This window comes from Pagrus pagrus (genome assembly GCF_965226575.1).
Source record: "Pagrus pagrus genome assembly, chromosome: 5".
Classification (NCBI taxonomy): domain Eukaryota; kingdom Metazoa; phylum Chordata; class Actinopteri; order Spariformes; family Sparidae; genus Pagrus; species Pagrus pagrus.
The window spans coordinates 4,371,047-4,389,694 of NC_140189.1; the positions used below are offsets into that span (position 1 = coordinate 4,371,047).

Sequence of the window (18,648 nt, forward strand, 5' to 3'; positions counted from 1 at the left end):
GCACCTGTTTGAGCGATCTGATAGTCCTCATCTTACAGCACAAACTAAATAAGTAAATCATCCCCTGTATTTATTAATGCCTTAAGTTATCTCTGCATAGGGGTCGGCTTGATAGTTTCCTTGCTTGATAGAGGAAAATTAAAGGTAAAAATCACTATGAGAGAGGCATAACTAATCCATACAGCAACTGATTCAACTACAGCCTCACACAGCTTAATAATGAACCTGCTCCAAAGATCTGAGGAGTTTGACAGCTTGTTATTTGGTGACCTTTGACCCCCTAAAGCTCAGAGAAGTCTTCATCCTGCTTGTTATCAGCTAAAGCTTTACCTTGAGCTTTGCCGAGCACCTCGGTGCTTTACTAAAAAACACTAATCATTTATTTATATATTCTATTCATGTGTGCTTTTCTTTGTTAATTAAGTCTTCTAGTTGGGATTTACACATCTAAATACACATCTACTGAAAGGTAGAAACTCTACAGTCCCTGGTTAGATCTGTGATATTTGTCACTTGAGGCTGGTGACAGAAATTAAGTTTAGAGATTCATTTATTTTACATCTACTACAGGGTCACACTGGTCAAAAGACTTCTATTTCTATTTCTTCTATTTTTTTTATTACAAATGATAATAGCAGTTTTGAGTGAAAAGTTGAATCTTTGAAAAATGTCCATGAATTTCAGAATATCGTATTCTGATATTGCTGTATTTGGTAGATTCCCCTTTTGGTTTAATGGTAGCATGCACTTGAGCTGGCATGGTCTCCATTTTGTGAAAAAACTTGATGACTCATGTAATGCCAGCATGATTTGACGGTGTTCCATAAAGCATCTTGTGATATCACAAGATCCTTGGCTTTCTCTGTCTTCAAGTGCCCCCATAAACCTCCATCGTCATCATCATCATCATCATCAGGACCTTTTCGTCTCAGGCACCATTTACGCCCGTTATATGGATTATTGCTGCAGGAGGGTACCCCCGCGGGTCTCCAGCTGCACTTTGAGGAATAAGAAACTACACCGGACTTCTCATCAGCACGAGGGTGAGTCGATAATGACTGAATTTCGTTCTAGAGTGAACTATTCCTTTAAGCTGATATAATTTATAATGAAAAAGAAGTGCTGTATCCAAGTATTTTGAATAGTTGTCTCAGACATCAGTTTGTTAAATAAACACGCTAGATGAGCAGAGAAAAGATGAGAAACTCTCTCTCACTTCCATGAAATGCATACAATTACATTTGTAAACAGATAATACATGCAAATAAATACAGAAACATATCAAAACAGTTGAATACATACATATGTAATAAACTGGTAAATAATCATAAAAATCTACATCCTCCCTGGCCAATTGAGCATATCAGGTTTGTAAACATTAATTGGATTTGAGGGTGTTTCTGCTCCACTAAAGAAATAAAAAAAATAAAACTGGGAACAATAGAGTGCAACCGAATGGATTAAAGGTGTGTTATAGTGCTGAGTCTGTGAAAAGGGCTCAGGGCCTGTGTGACCTCTGGGAGTAATCTGGGATCGCTCTAATTCAGGACAGATTAACCGGCTTCATCTGCAACCTCCCCCCACTGACACTCTCCACGGTCCTCACACGCACACCCGCAGAGTTACCACACCTCAAATGACAGTCTGCGTTATAGTCGGTAAATTATGTGATAATTAAATTCACTTTGAAGGAAGCGTGGGCAGCAGTACTGGGGAGGAAATGAGGCCAGCTGTTGCTCACCACGTAATCCCAGTGACATGTAATCCCCACCTTCAACCTCAAAGAATCCTGACTGGTTGACCGGCCTGCACTGGTTTGGACTGGGATGGAAATAGAGCACAGGGAGCCAGTGATTCAGTGATTCTCTGCATTACTCTGAGAGGCCATCCTCAGTGCATTAGCATCATAAAGCCAACCAATTATATGGAAACATTAGCCGTTCCTGCGACGGGGGAGACTGAGGCTTTGATTTCGTTCCAGTTGCCACATTTCCCATCGTGCTTTCATGTGTTTGTGTGAGGCTGCGGCGTGACGGACAGAGGTTTCTAACAGCACCCTTAATGTTTGTTCTCACAGTGAAGGCACCACCGGCCAGCCTGGCAGCAGAACCAGTAGATAAAACCGAACAGGAACAATCAACCTGCGTTTGTTTTGTTTGTACATCAGCAGCTGATGTTTCTAATCTCCCATGAAAGGAAGTGATTGAACTGATAAAGAGAAGCGCTTGTAATCCATCAGTTATGTGGAGTGGGCTGGTGCCCAAATGTCACAATAATAGCTTGTGCAGGAAGGGCGGGGGGGAAGTGAAGTTGGTGGACATGCCGTAGCATGACAAACTTGAAAGGTACATGGGAATAAGCTTGCCAGCCATTTTCAAATGTCAAAGGTATTGGCTTTAATGGGATTGAGCTGGCTTTGGTTGGGGGGAATTAGTGGATGGAGCACTGTGGTGTCCAGTCACCATCTGGTGGTCAAACAGAGGCAGAGCAGCAGGAGACAGGTTGGAGGCAGGAATTTGAATGTTGACTGAGCAATAAACAAAATTTATACTTAAATGTTTTTGAGTTTGTTTTTCTTTCTTGTTTTTTTACAGAAGAGATAGTTATTGTCGCTTTTGGATCTGCGCTGCTCAATCACGTGACTAATCAGGTGGTCAACAGGTAGAAAACAGCAACAACGCACAGGGTAAAATGGTTTAATTCTCAGTGGGGCCAACCAGACTTGATGATATTTTTTAAGTTAATGCAGAAGAAAAGAAAGAAGAAGAAGAAAGAAGATGGAAGAAGAAGAAGAAAAGAAGAAGATGGAAGAAGAAAAAGACGAAGGAAGAGGAGGAGGATTTTTGGACAAATACTTACAAATACTTCAAGTATTACATGTCAGTATAAAGGCAAGTATAGGTGGCCTTGCTGAGTTAGATTAATCTACATTTTGCCAACAAGGAAGTGTAAGTATAAAGTTAATACAGCATTAGGTTCAGTGGGAGGTTAAAAGATTTGTGCTTTCACACAGAAGAGCATGACTCATTTTGACAAAAAGAAAGGACACTCCGTAAATAAAGTCCAAAAGATGTAATGATCTAAAACAAGATAGAAGTAGAAATGTGCTTCTGATGCTTTGGTCAGTATCACATTACTAGTATATTGGTACAATATTAAACACACAATACACAACACACATAACACAAACAATAGCCGTGCATTTACCTCAGCCGCATTAGGAATGTTGACCATCTTCTTGCTGGTAGCCACGTGGCCCACAATGCCGAGATCCAACGGGTACACGATCTCACTGTCAGGCTGCACCAGGCATTCATCGAACAAGGCATCTTTATGGACATTAAATAACCTGGAGGTAAAGATAAAAGTGTATTATAATATGCTGTGCAGCTAAAGCAGGACTTCTTAATTGTTCTAATTTACATTTTAAACTCAAAACAGGTCATCTTAAAGGAGAAAAAAGTTGGGTCACAAAAAACAGGAAATGCACACATGCCTCAACACTTATTTAGGTGCTGCTGAGCATTCAGGGATGAAGGGGCGAAGGAGTCCACAAAACATTTCTGGAGCTTCGTGCAAAAAGCGTTCTCCTTAATGACTGAAGTAGATGGGGACTTGTTTTAAAGTGTAAACAGACAAAATAATAATAATAAAAAGTTCCATACAGCTTGTCTGGTGGTCTCCAGACGTCCTGAGATCTGGTCAGGCTTTTGGACCCACTTCAGAGAGGTGTGCGCTAACCCTTTTAGCTTAGCAGCTAAAGTGAAGATTTCAGCTTTAAAAAGGGTGTAAATCAGGTCTTTTTATAACAGTGTGGTTCCCTGAGACTTACAGAGTATTCCTCTGAACAGGCTGTATGAAGCCATTTTATGTTTTGTTTAGATTTTAAAACAAGTCCTCAGCCACTTCAGTTGTTTAGCAGAGACTTCACTTCACTTTCCATCAGCATGGTGTGAGTACATAATGACTGAATTTTTATTTTCGGTGAACTGTTCCTTTAAGCTGCCACATGTGAGTGTCCTGTATGAATGTGAAGCGGCGTGCTGATGAAAAACAGCAAATGTGTGTCCAAAATGTTGAGTGTCCCAAGATTAGAGGTGCAATATATAAGAAATACTCCAAACCAATAGGGGGCAACTTATCACCAGAGTAACCGCTAACTGCTGCTAACTGTAGCTGCCATTAGTTAGTTAGTTCAGTTAGCTTTGCAGCTGGCAGTCAGGACCAGGTGCTCGGAGCAGCAGGAGAGATTTGGTGGTTACACTGCTGGCTCAGGAGCTTTGGACTGTGATGGGCGGGGGCATCAAAACTGTTCATTCTTCACATGATGTTGATAAGTTTATTTAATTTTTGGATGTTGTAACTAAAATTCTCACATATTGTACCTTTAACTACTGCTGCTTATTTTACATAAAACTAACGTGTGCAATCACATACTGATTTCATGGCAAAGAAATAAAATCTTTATATTTTGACACTAGTAAATGATCCTTTTCAGTGACAAAAGCTACTTTTTAAACTTTTAAAGAAATCCCTGGTAACCTGGTTGCCAGCTCAGCCACTCCATTCCTCTGTCGGTACATGAAAAGACTCATGCGGTCGGCCCTCATCATGAAGCTGAGGTGTCTCATGAGGTTGAAGACAGACTTTTCCATCTGCAGGTTGTCCTGGATGTCCCGCACCAGGTCGAAGAGGACCTCGCTCTCCTCCACCATCGTCAGGTCATGGAACTTGCTGACGTCCACCGCCGCCTTCCGGTTGTTGTCCATCAGCTCTGAGATGACTTTAGGCCGGAAGTTGATGTCGTAGTACTGCTTGGCAAACTGCGGGTTTGCATCCAGGAACTGCTCTGCTGCCGCTGCATCCACCATGGCTGCTGCTGACAGGCAACAGAGATGGTATTAATGCATTCAAACCCATAATAGGAAAGTCTGGTTGGTCTGAAAAACATCTTCTTTCATTCAGAAAATACTCATGAACTGCTTCTTGGTACGGTATTTAAACTGTCAATTGACAAGTCTTCTGTGATAACTTATCGTGATGAACTAAACGCTGATTGCACCATGTAATGGCTACTGTATGACACCATCTGTGTTTAGATTGGTTCCCTATAAACTCTGCTTTCACAATATAATTTTGTGTGCGACTGAGCACAAAATCTGCTGGGAATATGAAGACTGAGTTGTGATACAGTCAGACTGGCATTCTGACACCGTCTCTATCTGCCTTCACATCTCCATTATAGACTAAATTAACTCAACTTTTGTCCTGTGTTTTCTGTCTGTACTGCTCTGAGGGAAGCTGAAAGCAATTCAGTTGTCTTAGCCCGAGTGGTGCCACAATACCACATGGAAACACTATAGGGGGAAAGGTGTCAGTTTCCGCTTTAAGGTTGATCCACTCTAAAGCAATTGATTATGTTGCTCCAGGGCTAATCATTGTAACTGCCCTGTCATTTTTTTGTGAGGTCATAGCTTTACCACTCAGGAAAAAAGACTGCACATGGGAGATACTAGCCTTTTTAACACCTAACCAAGTCATTTTGTTGCCTAAGCCTAACTGAAAATAATAATAATAATAATAATAATAATAATAATAATAATAATAATAATAATAATAATAATAATAATGAGTTGCAAAGCAATTACATCACAACAACATGATTGGTCAGATGCAAAGATAATCCTGGAACAATACTATGATGTTACAGGAACAACATGGCAATATCAGATAAATCAGTTGCACAATGGTTTTACATTTGTCTGCAAAACATCTGCCTGATGCTGCTGGGATCAGGACTGATGAGTGCTGAGACCGAAAGATACAGCAGGTGTGCTGGAAAACCAAAACAATGAGCTGAAAGATGCTAAAAAGCTCTGTATAGCTGTAGATAATTCTCAGTGTGTTTGTCACAACAAGCAGCCTCTTTTGCATAATGGGCAGATATATTAGCACACATGTAGTATGGACAGAATATTAGACATGCGACAATTAATAGATTAGTTGTGCATTATAAATTTAATTGCTAAATTTTTTTGATAATTGATTCATCGATTTGAGTAATTCTTTTACGAGACAAAAGTCTAACTTCTCTGATTCCAGCTTCTTAAATGTGGATATTTTCTGGTTTCTTTCCTCCTCTATGACAGTAAACTGAATATCTTTGGGTCGTGGACAGAACAAGACATTTGAGGATGTCATCTTGGCCTTTAGAGAAACACTGATCAATATTTTTCACCAGTTATAGACCAAACTGCAACTGTAAATTGGTAGATGTTATCATAGCTGGACAAGTTTTAGTTCATTAAGTACGTTGTTCAAAGCAAATCACCTGAACATTCATCAGTGAAGTTATGACAATAACAATGTACGACTAACATCACAGATGTAATTGATTATTGTATTAAAACACAAATGGTCCTACCTGTTGAAGTCCTTGTATTGTCTCCAGCAAAGTGTATAATCCCTCTGTCCTGCTAACCTACTCTGCAGGTGTCTGATAAAAGAAAAGAGATTACCAGGATGGTTTTAAATGGTCATGTGTGAACATAAGCCTGCATCCAATTACAACACTGGGATTATGACACCTTCCAATGTTTAATGCCACACCCTGGTCTCACTATTAGACACCCTTAGCAATTCTGGGTTCTTGGTGCAGTGTCATGAAAATGAGTACTTGCGATATATAGCTCATTGAATTGACGCTGTTCCTTGTACACATTTTTGCATGTTGTTTGGGCGGGTACCTTAATGCAAAAAACGTATTAGGAGTACCAGATAATCACATTTTAGCATGGATGTGGTTTTAGTTATACACATCTCTAAGAGGCAGTAATATACGACTATACTGTCGTCAAACATCAATGAGCAGGTCCAATCACAGTCCTACAGCTTGTAAACTGGAAAAGAATAAAGATTCAAATTGAAATTACTGTAATTACATTTTTGAAATTCATGACCATGCCTTTCTGACATTCTGTGGTCAACAGGCTTTCATGTGAGATAACCAGCTTAATGACATTCCAGTTGTGGCTTGGGGCTTTTCAGCTATAGCTAGCTAAACCAGACTAGAGTGAAATTGGGTTATGCTTTTATGAGCTGGATGATTATAAAATAAACACTTGCGCTTATTCAAGTAAAGATAACATTTAAGTGACACTTCACCAAAAGTCTGTTAAGAACTTGTTGTCTTTTCTCCTCTTGAATACATGAAAGGATCCCAATGGTGACAAGATTTCAGGGTAAAATCAACTATAAAAACAACACTGTCCAAAACTCATTGTGAAAGCAGTACACCATAGTTGCATTACACTGGTGCCTTGAGGCAAGGCCAGATGTGCTGTGGAGTTTTGTTACAACAATAGATTATCATTGCAATATGCAACTATACAACCAGTAATGAATGAGCTTTTAAATGTTCTATATCATTCTTTTTTACAGATTCATTTCCTCACACAGGCAAATTCTATACCCCCAAGAAATCCTTTAAAAATCTTCCAGGGAACCACAAATAAAAGTGTACAGAGTGATTAGTAGATGGCTCATTATAAAGGCTATTTTGAACAGGTATGAATACAGCGGCGCCCTGAGATTTCTATATAATACATGCCATACATTTGTTTGGACCATAAGGAAGAGAAGTTTATTATTATTCAATTTAAATTGTTAAATTCTCAGTGAAGTTTATAGTTTCAGTGCACTGGTGTCAATTTGGACAATACAGTTCATTGTTAACCTGTATAATATCCTGCCTCCATTACATTTTATTTAACACAATACATAAATATATGGCTGGAGAAGTTGCTTAGGACTCTATTTTCTCAGCAATTAAAAATGTCATATCCTTGTTTATTGTCCTATATTTGATACATTTTAAGTGATTAAGGTTGTCCTTGAAAAAAAAGGCCCGAAAAACCTGAAAAAAGTCATTTCATGTCAGTTCATTGTCCCTTTTCTGAAACAACTCTCCAAGATTGTTTTTTACTGTGCAAACTTGCAAACTATATTAAGTTACCAGTTTGAAAAAAGGTTATATATTATCGTCATTCAATACTGTCAATATTGTTATTCAATCTGCTCATGTCATGTAGGACCTTAGCATAACTGTGAGTATAAGCAAGACTCTGACCCTCCCTCTGTCTTTGGCAGTCTCTCAGTATTGTTGGTGTGTCACAGCAAAAACATTCACTCCTCTGTTTCTCTTATAACTCATACTGTATCATGTATCCCTCCCCTCTGGTGATGACCCACAGTCACTGGGCACCCTCACACCCTGTCTGAGGAATCTGAGACAGAATAACAAACAGTAAAAACAGAAGTCACATCACTGGTGATAACAAAATAAACCTTTTCAGAACAGAACTGTGCAGCTGCTTTTACTTGTGTGTTGTCAGTCAGTAATGGTCTGTTCAGAGAGCTGTAAAGCAAAAAGAGCGCTCACTGCTCTGGCATGAGTTACATGAGTGATGGGCTTAATAGAATTGAGAAAACAGGGGTTAAACAATGGCTTCCTACTGAATAACTGACTGACTTCACTATATTTCAGAGAGTTCTACATTGTGTGGTTTTCCACTGTCCTTTTGTTTCCTTGTGTTGTTTTTGGCACAATTGTTATAGCTGGCGTACTGTTCAGCAACTTACAGGGACTCTCAGGAGTGTTTGTAGAGAGACTGTGTGTGCACTTCCAGAACATTTGTTGTGTTTCATAAGAAAAAGTACTTTGATTAAAGGTATGAAAGTATATGATATTAAATGCACTTACGTATCAAAAGTAATTTTCTGGCAATAAATGTACTTAAGTAACAAAGGTAGAAGTGTAAGTAAATTATAAATTATAAATGTATTTGTATTTGTGTTTGTATATATTATAAACTATGGGTCGAACTGATCCGATATTCAGCATTTTTCTCATTATCGGACTCAGTGTTTAAATTTAACTGATTACCGATAAAATAAATCAATTAAAAAATATGCTTCTTTGGCCCTGATGCAGCTTGTAATCTGCAAATTAACTAGCAACTAAAGGTATCAATAAATGTAGTGGATTAAAAAGTCCAACATCTGCCTCCAACATGTAGTGTAGTAGAAGTAGAAAGTAGCAGAAAATTGAAATAGGCTACTCAAGTTAAGTACAAGTAAGCCTCCTTTTAAAATTTTACTTAAGTACAGTACTTGAGTAAATGTACACAGTTACAAACCATCACTGAACATTTGTGCCAGGATGGTACAGAGAAAAAGGTGAAAGATGAATCACTTTCTAGCAAAATAAGACATCATATAATTTAAGGAATATAATAATAAAGAACGTATGGTATAGTAATAAACTTTGTGTGGTTATTACAGTAAGATAATAAGGAGATTTACTTCAGATAAGGGTTATTAAAGGGGCACTATGTCGTTTTGGAAAAGAATATTATTAAAATACAAACTCAAACATTTTTTTTCCAAAAGTGAATAAACAAGCTGTTCTCAGAAGAAAATAATGTCCCCACAACACTGTTTGAAGCTGGAAAGGTGGCAGGGTCCGCCACATATAAACAACATAAAACAATATGAAATGGTGTTGTCCTTTAAGGTCGGTTTGTTGTTTGAAAACAAAGAGAGTTTGTTTATTCACTTTATTTGGGCATAAAAAAAATCAGTCAATGAAGATCTTTCTCTTCAGATTAAAATGTATTCACCAAAACTACGTAGTGCTCCTTTAAATAAACGTAGTGGTGTAAAAAAGTACAATTGCCTCCAACATGTAGTGGAATGGATGCAGGAAGTAGCAGGAAATCGAAATATTCAAGTAGAGTAGAACTACCTACAATTTTACAGTAGTTGAGTAAATGTACTCTGTTACATTTCATCAATGAATGTTCCTGTAAGGATGGTGCAGTATAAAGATGACAGATGATTCACTTTGAAGGGAAAAAAAGACATCACTCAATAACTGAACTTTATTTTCTGCACTTATTACAGAAAGATGTAAAGGAAGTTTGCTTCAGAATAAAGCAAAGTAAATAGTAACTGAAGTTATCAAATAAATGCAGTCGAGGAAAAAAGTACAATATTTGCCTCCAAAATATAATGTAATGGAAGAGGAAGTACAAAGTTGTAGAAAATGGAAATACTCAAGTACATCCATACCTCAAACGTGAGGTAACCTCAAGTACTGAACTTGAGTAAATGTAAGTCTGCGCCATAATAACAATAACAACAGCACAAACATTCACTTACTTCTGAGGCAAATCTCCTTGTTATCTAATTTATTTGTCGTTTTATTTTTATCGGGCGATGCCTTTTTTTTTTTTGCTACAAGTGAATCATCTTCTGGCAGAGATGATTCACCGCTCGACGTTGCATGACCGGCTGAGACAAAGATGGTCTTTGTCTCAGCCGGTCATGCAACGTCGAGCGGTACGCTCCATGACACGTCATCACGCACAGAGCTGGAGACAGAGCAGTGTAAAATGAGTTTGAGGCGGAATGACAGTCACTCACAACACAACCTCACATTAACTCTGTGAAACGGGACTGGGTCGAGCTCAGGTCAGTTTTCTCTTACTTTAACAATAACTTATTTGTTTCTCCTGTGGAAGAGCAGATTGTCACGTTAGTTTACTGTAGTCGGCTAAAGTTTCTTGTCGCGTCCACGTTGACAACTTGTTTACAATGGTGCCCATTCACAGCCCCGCTAACTCCGGGACCAGGTAAGCTAGCAGGTCAGTCATCAGGGGACTTTAAAGTAGTTCAGCGGGATTTTTAGACGGTATATATCGGATATTAATGTCTGTAGTGTTAGTAACGTTGCACTTTTTGCTAGACAAACAGAAAGCCTGGTCACCGTCAGCATTTAAAGAGTGTAGGATCAGTAATCTCTTTATCTCCACCACACACAAGTCCTCTTTGAAAACAAGTTACTGTAATCCTGTCATTATTTTGAGACTACTTTAAATAACAAGTCTGCAGAGAGGAAGCTCGGTATGGAGGGTGAGAGGGTTTGTGATGATAGGTGATAGTTTGGTTTTCACACTTCTTGTCTTATACAAGCAATTCTGTGTTAGTTTTAGATTTGTTTCGTGATATAAGGACTTTTTCACACTCTTCACATGCCAAAAAAAATAACTTTTCAACCAAGTAAAGCATAGTTTTTACCCAGACTTTAAGGACTTACAGAAAGCTCTTCCTTACCACTACTGGGATAAAAAAACAACAAGCAGGCTTGCTGCTGCATTTGCTTGTAAGAATGGGGGGTAAATGACTGCGAATTATGCTATATCTTTAGCCATATTGCGATACACAACATACATTTCCATATATTGAAATCTCCTCAAAAGCACTCCATAAATACTAGGACTGAGTGTCACAATCCAGTATCACTATATATTTTACAAATACCTGTATATCGATACTGTGACAATATTGTAGGGATGTGGATGTGGGAAATCACGCCTCACTCCACCTCCAATTGGTTATGTCTGTTTTTCTTGCGGTTCTGATGTGGTGGGTTTATGAGCTGTAGTTTCTGTAGATCATATATGCTGTAGTAAACACGCCAAACTATTTGGCCATCTTTTTAGTCTACTGCTGCTCTTCCTGTGGTCACTCGTCCTCTGGAGCCGCTCTTTGCTGTCAAAGTGTCTCTGGGCCAGGCTGAGCGGACAGGCTGGGTATCTACAGCCCAGGCAGCCCTTCCACTGTTTCACCCTGCGGATGCCCAGCCTGTCCACTCGGCCTTACTAGCCCAGAAACACTGCAGCTGTCCAAGAGGTCAGTGTGTGTTTGCATTGGAAACCACAGTTTACAATCCGCTGTAACAGCTCTGCTGCTGGCTGTTTGCTTTACAAACCAACCACAAGAATAACACACGCACACCAATGAACACCAGACAACCACTGAACATACTGTTAAGAAATAGCACACTAGCTAGCTAATTCTTGTCTCATTCATGGTTTGATTTATAAGTAAATTCATCATGGACCATTGACCTCCCTCCCTCCAGTTGTCAGATATAAAGACAAAGTGGGTAAAGGCAGGTACTCGAACAGTTCAGAAGATTAAATCACTTTACTGTAATGCACCTTTTAAAACCAGGTAAGGACAGCACTTATGCCATATCCTGTTATGACAATATCCAAAATATAAGAAAATATATATTTTCATATCATGATAAAGATATAATATTGATATATTGCCAGGCCCTTCCATGACGTATGATTAACTCACCATAAATAAAAATGAAGACATTAAGTAGCTTTAGCCTGTATAAAAAACAACCCCAGTTGTTGAAGGTTTAGTGTATTGTCTTTTTTCTTAGATTCCTGCTTACTTAGTCCTCATTTTGTGGATATATCAGTACTGGTTATTACCACTAAGGACCCGGTTTTCTGTCTAAGGGTCACTGTAAGCTTAAGCTGAATTGTATGAATAAGGGGAAGTATCTTATCAGCATTGTGATGTAACATCAGTATTGGTCTCAGCAAAAGTCAGAAATATGCAGTTAGGCCACGCCCACTGATAGTGCTTCGCCTCACTCTCCACCTCACTCCACACTGCGTGTCATGTGGTTGTAGCTGTAGTTGAGGTGCAGATGAGAACGCATATACATTTTTTTTCAAGTCATTCTTTCTCCTGTTGTTATCAGTTGTTTTTGAGATAAAGTTGTAATGGCTACTTGGCTTAACAGAACTCTTGTTCTTCTAATCACTACAGATAAGGGCTCGATCATGAATCATGGTGAAAATGGCTGTACAACAGCAGAGGATGACGCAGAGAGCGACCAGCAGCAGCCTCTCATTCTGGAAAGAGTGGAGAAAGAAACCAAAAACTGGAAATCCGTTGTGTCTCATCGGCTCAAAAAACACTGCTCATGCACCCCAAAGAAAGCTAAATCCAAAATACTGGGCTCTGTCCCGATTCTGAGATGGCTGCCACGCTACCAGCTAAGGGACTGGCTGCTGGGCGATGTCATGTCAGGACTGATTGTTGGAATCCTATTGGTCCCCCAGTCCATAGCCTACTCCTTATTGGCCAGTCAGGACCCAATATATGGTCTCTATACATCTTTCTTCTCCTCCATCATCTACACCCTCTTAGGCACTTCTAGACACATCTCAGTGGGGATCTTTGGTGTGCTCTGCCTGCTCGTGGGCCAGGTTGTGGATAGGGAGTTAGCTTTGGCAGGATACCTCACAGAAAGCAGCAGCAGCATCAGTGGTAACATCAGTGCCGTCCTGCTGGCTGGCCAGGGGAATGACAGTGTTGCTGTTGTATGTGACAGAAGCTGCTATGCAATCACAGTGGGAGCTACAGTTACCTTTGTTGCTGGAGTTTACCAGGTAAGTGAGCAGGAATGATATCATGCACTGGACAGCCAAATACTGTCACATATTGTTGTACACAAATATTCAAGCAAAATAGCCATAGGGCTACAACTAATGATTATTTTCACTGTTGAATTATTTGTTCATTATTTTGTTGATTAATTTATTGGTGGGTCCATAAAATGTCCAAAGGTGCTAAATATGTCTGTCCATTGCTTCCTAAAGCCAGAGTTGACGTCATCAAATTACTAGTTGGCCATCATCTGTAGTCTTTATGGTGTGTTCAAGTGTCTCTTTTTGGGCGAGACACAGGCAATGCGAGGCAATACAGCCGTCGAGCTTCATCGCCTTTAGTTCTTCTAGCAGACTAGATGCGTTAATTTGAGTATCGAAACCTTCTCATGCTTTTCTTCCTCTTTCAGGTTCTAATGGGCCTTTTCCAGGTCGGCTTTGTCTCCGTCTACCTCTCAGATTCACTCCTCAGTGGTTTCGCCACAGGAGCCTCCCTTACCATCCTCACGTCACAGATCAAATACCTTCTGGGGCTGAAGATCCCCAGACCCCAGGGCTGGTTCACTCTGTTTAAGACCTGGTACAGCCTGCTCGCCAACCTGGGAAACACCAACATATGTGACCTGGTGACCAGTTTGGTGTGTTTGCTGATACTGATACCTACCAAAGAGATTAATGATCGCTTCAAATCCAAGCTAAAGGTAAGTGGATAAAGAGTGGAAATGTTTAGCTCAAATATAAATTTAAGTTTTGCAGGTTTACAGCTTTTGTGCAGACAGGCAACGAAACAGTGGTAAAGATTAACAAAATGGCTTTCAATTTTAATCCATCTGAATATTATGTGTTATGTCTTTCTTCTCCACCTTACCCAGGCTCCAATTCCCTTCGAGCTCTTCGTGGTCATAATTGCGACACTGGCTTCTCACTTCGGCCACTTCAACACAGATTATGGGTCGGGCGTGGCTGGTGACATCCCCACAGGCTTCCTCCCTCCCCAGCTGCCCATGTGGTCACTGATCCCCAATGTGGCTGTTGACGCTTTCTCCATCGCCATCGTGGGATTTGCCATCACTGTCTCACTGTCGGAGATGTTTGCCAAGAAGCACGGCTACACAGTGGACGCCAACCAAGAGATGTACGCCATCGGCTTCTGCAACATCCTGCCATCGTTCTTCCGCTGCTTCACCACCAGCGCTGCACTGACCAAGACCCTCGTCAAGGAGTCCACAGGGTGCCAGACTCAGATTTCTGGGCTGGTCACCGCCCTCGTCTTGCTGCTGGTCCTGCTTGTTATCGCGCCGCTCTTCTATTCCCTTCAGAAGTAAGCATACCAAAATCTAAATTAATTAGTAATTGATTTAAGGGTCTTTCTCAATTGTTCCTCTTGTGATTGAATGTCATTTTGAATAGGTCATTTATTAATAATAACAAGACAAAACATACAATCACAGATTGGGAGTAATAGAACAAGAAAACTCAGCTGTACTTAAACAGCAGATAAGCCATATATGCAGGAGATGCACATTTAGGAACTGAATAATTGACAGGCGGGAAACTGGGAACTGTTAGACCTTAAAGCTGTAACCATTTCCTAAAAATAGCACATACGTCTGCAAAATCTGGTCAGGGCAGTCATGCCTGTTTGACTCGCCCAAATAATAAACAGTCAGACTGTTCTACGTAGCCAGAGGAAGATTCTCACACCAGATGCAGTATTTATCTGTAAAATGCATGTTGAGTAGGATCATCATTGTGGAGCAGCTTCATGAGAGCCATGCACATTTTGTAACACATGACAATCAATTTTTGTACCCAGATTTATACATGTTTCGATAAAGCTTTGGTAGTTTCTACTTTCATCGATTAAATGAAGCAGAGATTTTATCTGTTTACAACATGTCAATACAGAAATATTAACGTGATAAAATTCTTGGGTCTCCCACCCAAAAAGTTTTTGCATAGAACTTAATTCAAAACACACTCTCAATCAACATTCAGTATCAACAAAACTTGTACAAATGTGTTTTCATGGTTGATTATTTTCTTGATGCAGCCGATTAGTTATTTGATCTGAAAATTAAAGCCTCACATGTCGTGTTTAGTCCACAACTCAAAGATATCTAGTTTACAGACGTGGAGGAGTAACAAAAAACCTAGAAAATATGCATGTTTGACAAGCTTCCCCCCCCTTTTTAAGAATTGGCCAGTAATCTAGTAACAACATTTAAGTTGACACATTTGCACATAGATTTAACACATCAGCATGACAATCACATTTCATCTGAACTACAGCCAGATCCAAAGTTTCACACATTCTAACGTGTTTGTTTAATGATTGAAGGGTTTTTCTTTCAAGTTACTCAGGTACTTCAAATCTGCTTGCAGTTCTTATCTTGTTTACCATGAAAAGTGCTTTCAGCGAAGACAAATACAGATAACCTATGGTTGAAGTTCAGGATTGATGCTGACGCTGCTGGTTATCACTCTGTAGAAGCTTTGCTAGTTTAAATATCTTTAGGTCACAACGTGACAGTTGAGGCATACAGAGGTTTAAAAACATGTTACCATTCTAGTCTTACAAGAAGTGATTATGGAATAAGGAGCAGTTGACATGTGTTGACAATAGAGGTAAACAGCAGTTTTCATCTATTAGGGAATGCTTTGGTTCTTGCGTGAGCCTTGATCAGTCTATTGTGATTGCTGCTGCTGATTGATATTGATTTTCTAAAATGCTGGTGTGTTGACAAATACAGACACCATGGAACGTCTTCATCAATAATGTCACATATCTGTTGAGGACAGATTATGTTCTGTCTTTGTTCCTCATCTCTTTCATTATCCACCTGACTCTTTGTTTGTGCAGCTTTTTGCTCTCTTGAGCTGATTTTATCTGCTCCTCTCAAAGTCTCCCCTTGGCACTCAGAGAAAACTGAGATTAAAAACTAAAGAATCATCATTGGCAATTTCAAAACCTCAAAGCCAAATGCAGGAAGTCAGATGCAAATATGAGTGACTTGGCTTGTTTCTTAAACTTTAAGTTCCAGTGAAGACAAAATTGATATTTAAATGTTTTTTAGCACATATGTCGTGCTCTAGATCACACCTATATGGCAGTATCAGGCCCAACAATGGAAAATGATAACGAATGTTGATGACTCATCCTGCACTCTTATACCAATGTGCATTCCAATATAAGCTTTCTTAATTTTTATGCGGTTTAAAAAGAAGAACGCTGTCAGAGCGGAGTATTTCTGGTGGCTGGGCCACGCAGATTTCTGTACAAAACTTTAGAACTTTATCCACTGATTTGGGTGAAACTGGATCATATTTTATGGAGAAAGTTAACCAGCAGCTTCCCCATGAACACCTCTAGACCAGGGCCATAAGCAGCCTCCATGAAGGAAGGAGCCCAATGACAGTATTAAGTTGATTTATGGAGTTTCCTGGGCTTCTACCACTAGCTTTGTTGCTAGGTGTAGCTGCCACTGGCTAGATAGCACAACATGAAAACCACCTTTGTGCTGTATTCCCTGGCATCAAAATGGCCTCTGTCTTTTTACAGGCTGTGTTGTTCTGTCCAGGTTTGGCCATGTTCACTGGGAGCTGCCAGTCCAACCGGAGTCGGTGGACTGCTAGCTCTGTGGCGCATCACCATTGGCTAGTGTAAATGCCAATCAATATCCCTCCCTGGCAGCCTGTTCTTACAGGAAACACATAACTGTCCTGAAGCTAATTGCACTCCACTAGCCATTTCATGGGAGCTTTTTAAATTGCATTCTTCCATGAATAACACCTCATGACACTCCTAACCGTTGCCTTTTCCTGTTTTCTGTCTGTCTTCTTCTGTCCAGATGTGTATTAGCTGTCATCATTTTGGTTAACCTCCGCGGAGCTTTAAAAAAGTTTGCTGATGTTCCCCGTATGTGGCGTGTCAACCGTGTAGATGCCTCCATCTGGTTGATCACCATGGCTACCTCAGCGCTGGTCAACACGGAGTTGGGTCTCCTCGTGGGGGTTTTGGTGTCGGCCTTCTGCGTCCTGGGCCGGACCCAGCAAGCCCAGGTCCTGGAGCTTGGCCGGGCTACGACCAGGGAGCATTATGAGGACATGTCATCTTATCACGGCCTTCGAACACACCCTGGAGTGGCTGTCTTTAGATATGATGCTCCAATATATTACGCCAACCAGAGCTTGTTCAAAAAGTCTCTCTACAAGTGTGCAGGGCTCGATCCTGTGAAGGAGAAAACCCGACGTATTAAGTTCCAAAAGAAGAACAAACAGCAGGGAGAGGCCGAGGGAGTCCCAAATGTGAAGTCAGAGGAGAAAGAGGCTCCAGGAAAAGAGGAGGAGGTAGAAGCTGGTGCAACTGTAACCTTGATGAAGTCCTCCCGTAGTTTACGCAGCTTGGTGATCGACTGCAGCTCCATCTTGTTTCTAGATACTGCTGGAGTGAATGCTTTGAAAGAGGTCCGCAAGGATTATGGAGAACTGGGGATCAAGGTTGTCTTGGCCCAGTGTAGTGCCTCTGTACTGGATGATCTGGAAAGAGGAGGATACTACCCCAACCAAAAAGGATGTGATGGAGGAGAGAACAAAATAATATTCTTCACCATCGCAGACGCCATCTACTACATCCAAAGCCTCTCAACTCCTAACGGAGATTATGAAAACAAATGCTAAAGAGATAATCTGTGTTTACATGTATGCAGTCTATATCTTACATAACGCATAAAGAACAATCCATTGTTACCTATGTGCCTTGCAATGCAGTAATTGCTCGAATCCGTCCTGAGTGTAGTTATCATGCAGCTATCCTTCATAACTGCTGCAGACAATCCTTTATTTAATACCAGTTCAGTGTGTTAAAAGTTCTCCTTATTGAAATGGACTCCAAGTACCTAATACTTCACAATGGCTACATCTGTACTTCACTATTGTAGAGGTAAAGTAGCACGCAGTACTGATTATTTTTCTAAATCTACTGTATAACACAGTACATTTTTAAAAAGGTGGTGTCAAAGTTTTTGATTCCACTATTATATAGAAGTTAGTTAGCATTTTTGCACTTCTGATTCTCTTGTTTCGAAGTCGGTGGGTTTTCTGAATAGGTTTTTGGTTAAATGCCTGAAATACAGTCAGTGGTTAACAGAAGCATTGGAGATTTTCACATTTTCTACCCAAAAATATCTCAGTTAATACCCCATGTATGAATTTAAAAGCACATACGTATCTGTCTTAAAAATGGCGGTTGCTAACAGTTAAATGAGGTTGTCGGTGGATATTAAATGACAAATAATCCCTTGCTCGTGGGAACCAGGGTAACTTCCAG

At 40.1% G+C, this 18,648-nt stretch overlaps 2 protein-coding genes across 2 annotated transcripts in view; one reads left to right on the top strand and one right to left on the bottom strand.

Moving 5' to 3' along the window:
* Positions 1-4,879, bottom strand: part of pde6a (phosphodiesterase 6A, cGMP-specific, rod, alpha) — a 36,794-nt gene extending 31,915 nt beyond the window's left edge. The window contains exons 1-2 of the mRNA XM_084353856.1: positions 4,543-4,879; positions 3,208-3,349 (exon numbers count right to left, since the gene is read on the bottom strand). Of these exons, the coding sequence (XP_084209982.1) occupies positions 3,208-3,349; positions 4,543-4,871 (471 nt within the window). The 5' untranslated portion in view covers positions 4,872-4,879. The remainder of the gene's footprint in view (positions 1-3,207; positions 3,350-4,542) is intronic.
* A 5,564-nt stretch (positions 4,880-10,443) lies between these two features.
* On the top strand, positions 10,444-18,068 carry slc26a2 (solute carrier family 26 member 2). The gene is made up of 5 exons (XM_084352909.1): positions 10,444-10,533; positions 12,697-13,322; positions 13,730-14,020; positions 14,192-14,640; positions 17,171-18,068. The coding sequence occupies exons 2-5, from the start codon at positions 12,711-12,713 to the stop codon at positions 17,997-17,999; spliced, it is 2,181 nt and encodes a 726-aa protein (XP_084209035.1). The 5' UTR covers positions 10,444-10,533; positions 12,697-12,710; the 3' UTR covers positions 18,000-18,068.
* Positions 18,069-18,648: the final 580 nt, after the last annotated feature.

What these genes read in the sequence shown, in the direction of transcription:
- slc26a2 (XM_084352909.1), top strand. Translation starts at nt 12,711, where the DNA reads ATGAATCATGGTGAAAATGGCTGTACAACAGCAGAGGATGACGCAGAG. An exon ending in GCTTCAAATCCAAGCTAAAG is followed by an intron (nt 14,021 to 14,191) that starts GTAAGTGGATAA and finishes CACCTTACCCAG; the next exon opens with GCTCCAATTCCCTTCGAGCT. An exon ending in CTCTTCTATTCCCTTCAGAA is followed by an intron (nt 14,641 to 17,170) that starts GTAAGCATACCA and finishes TCTTCTGTCCAG; the next exon opens with ATGTGTATTAGCTGTCATCA.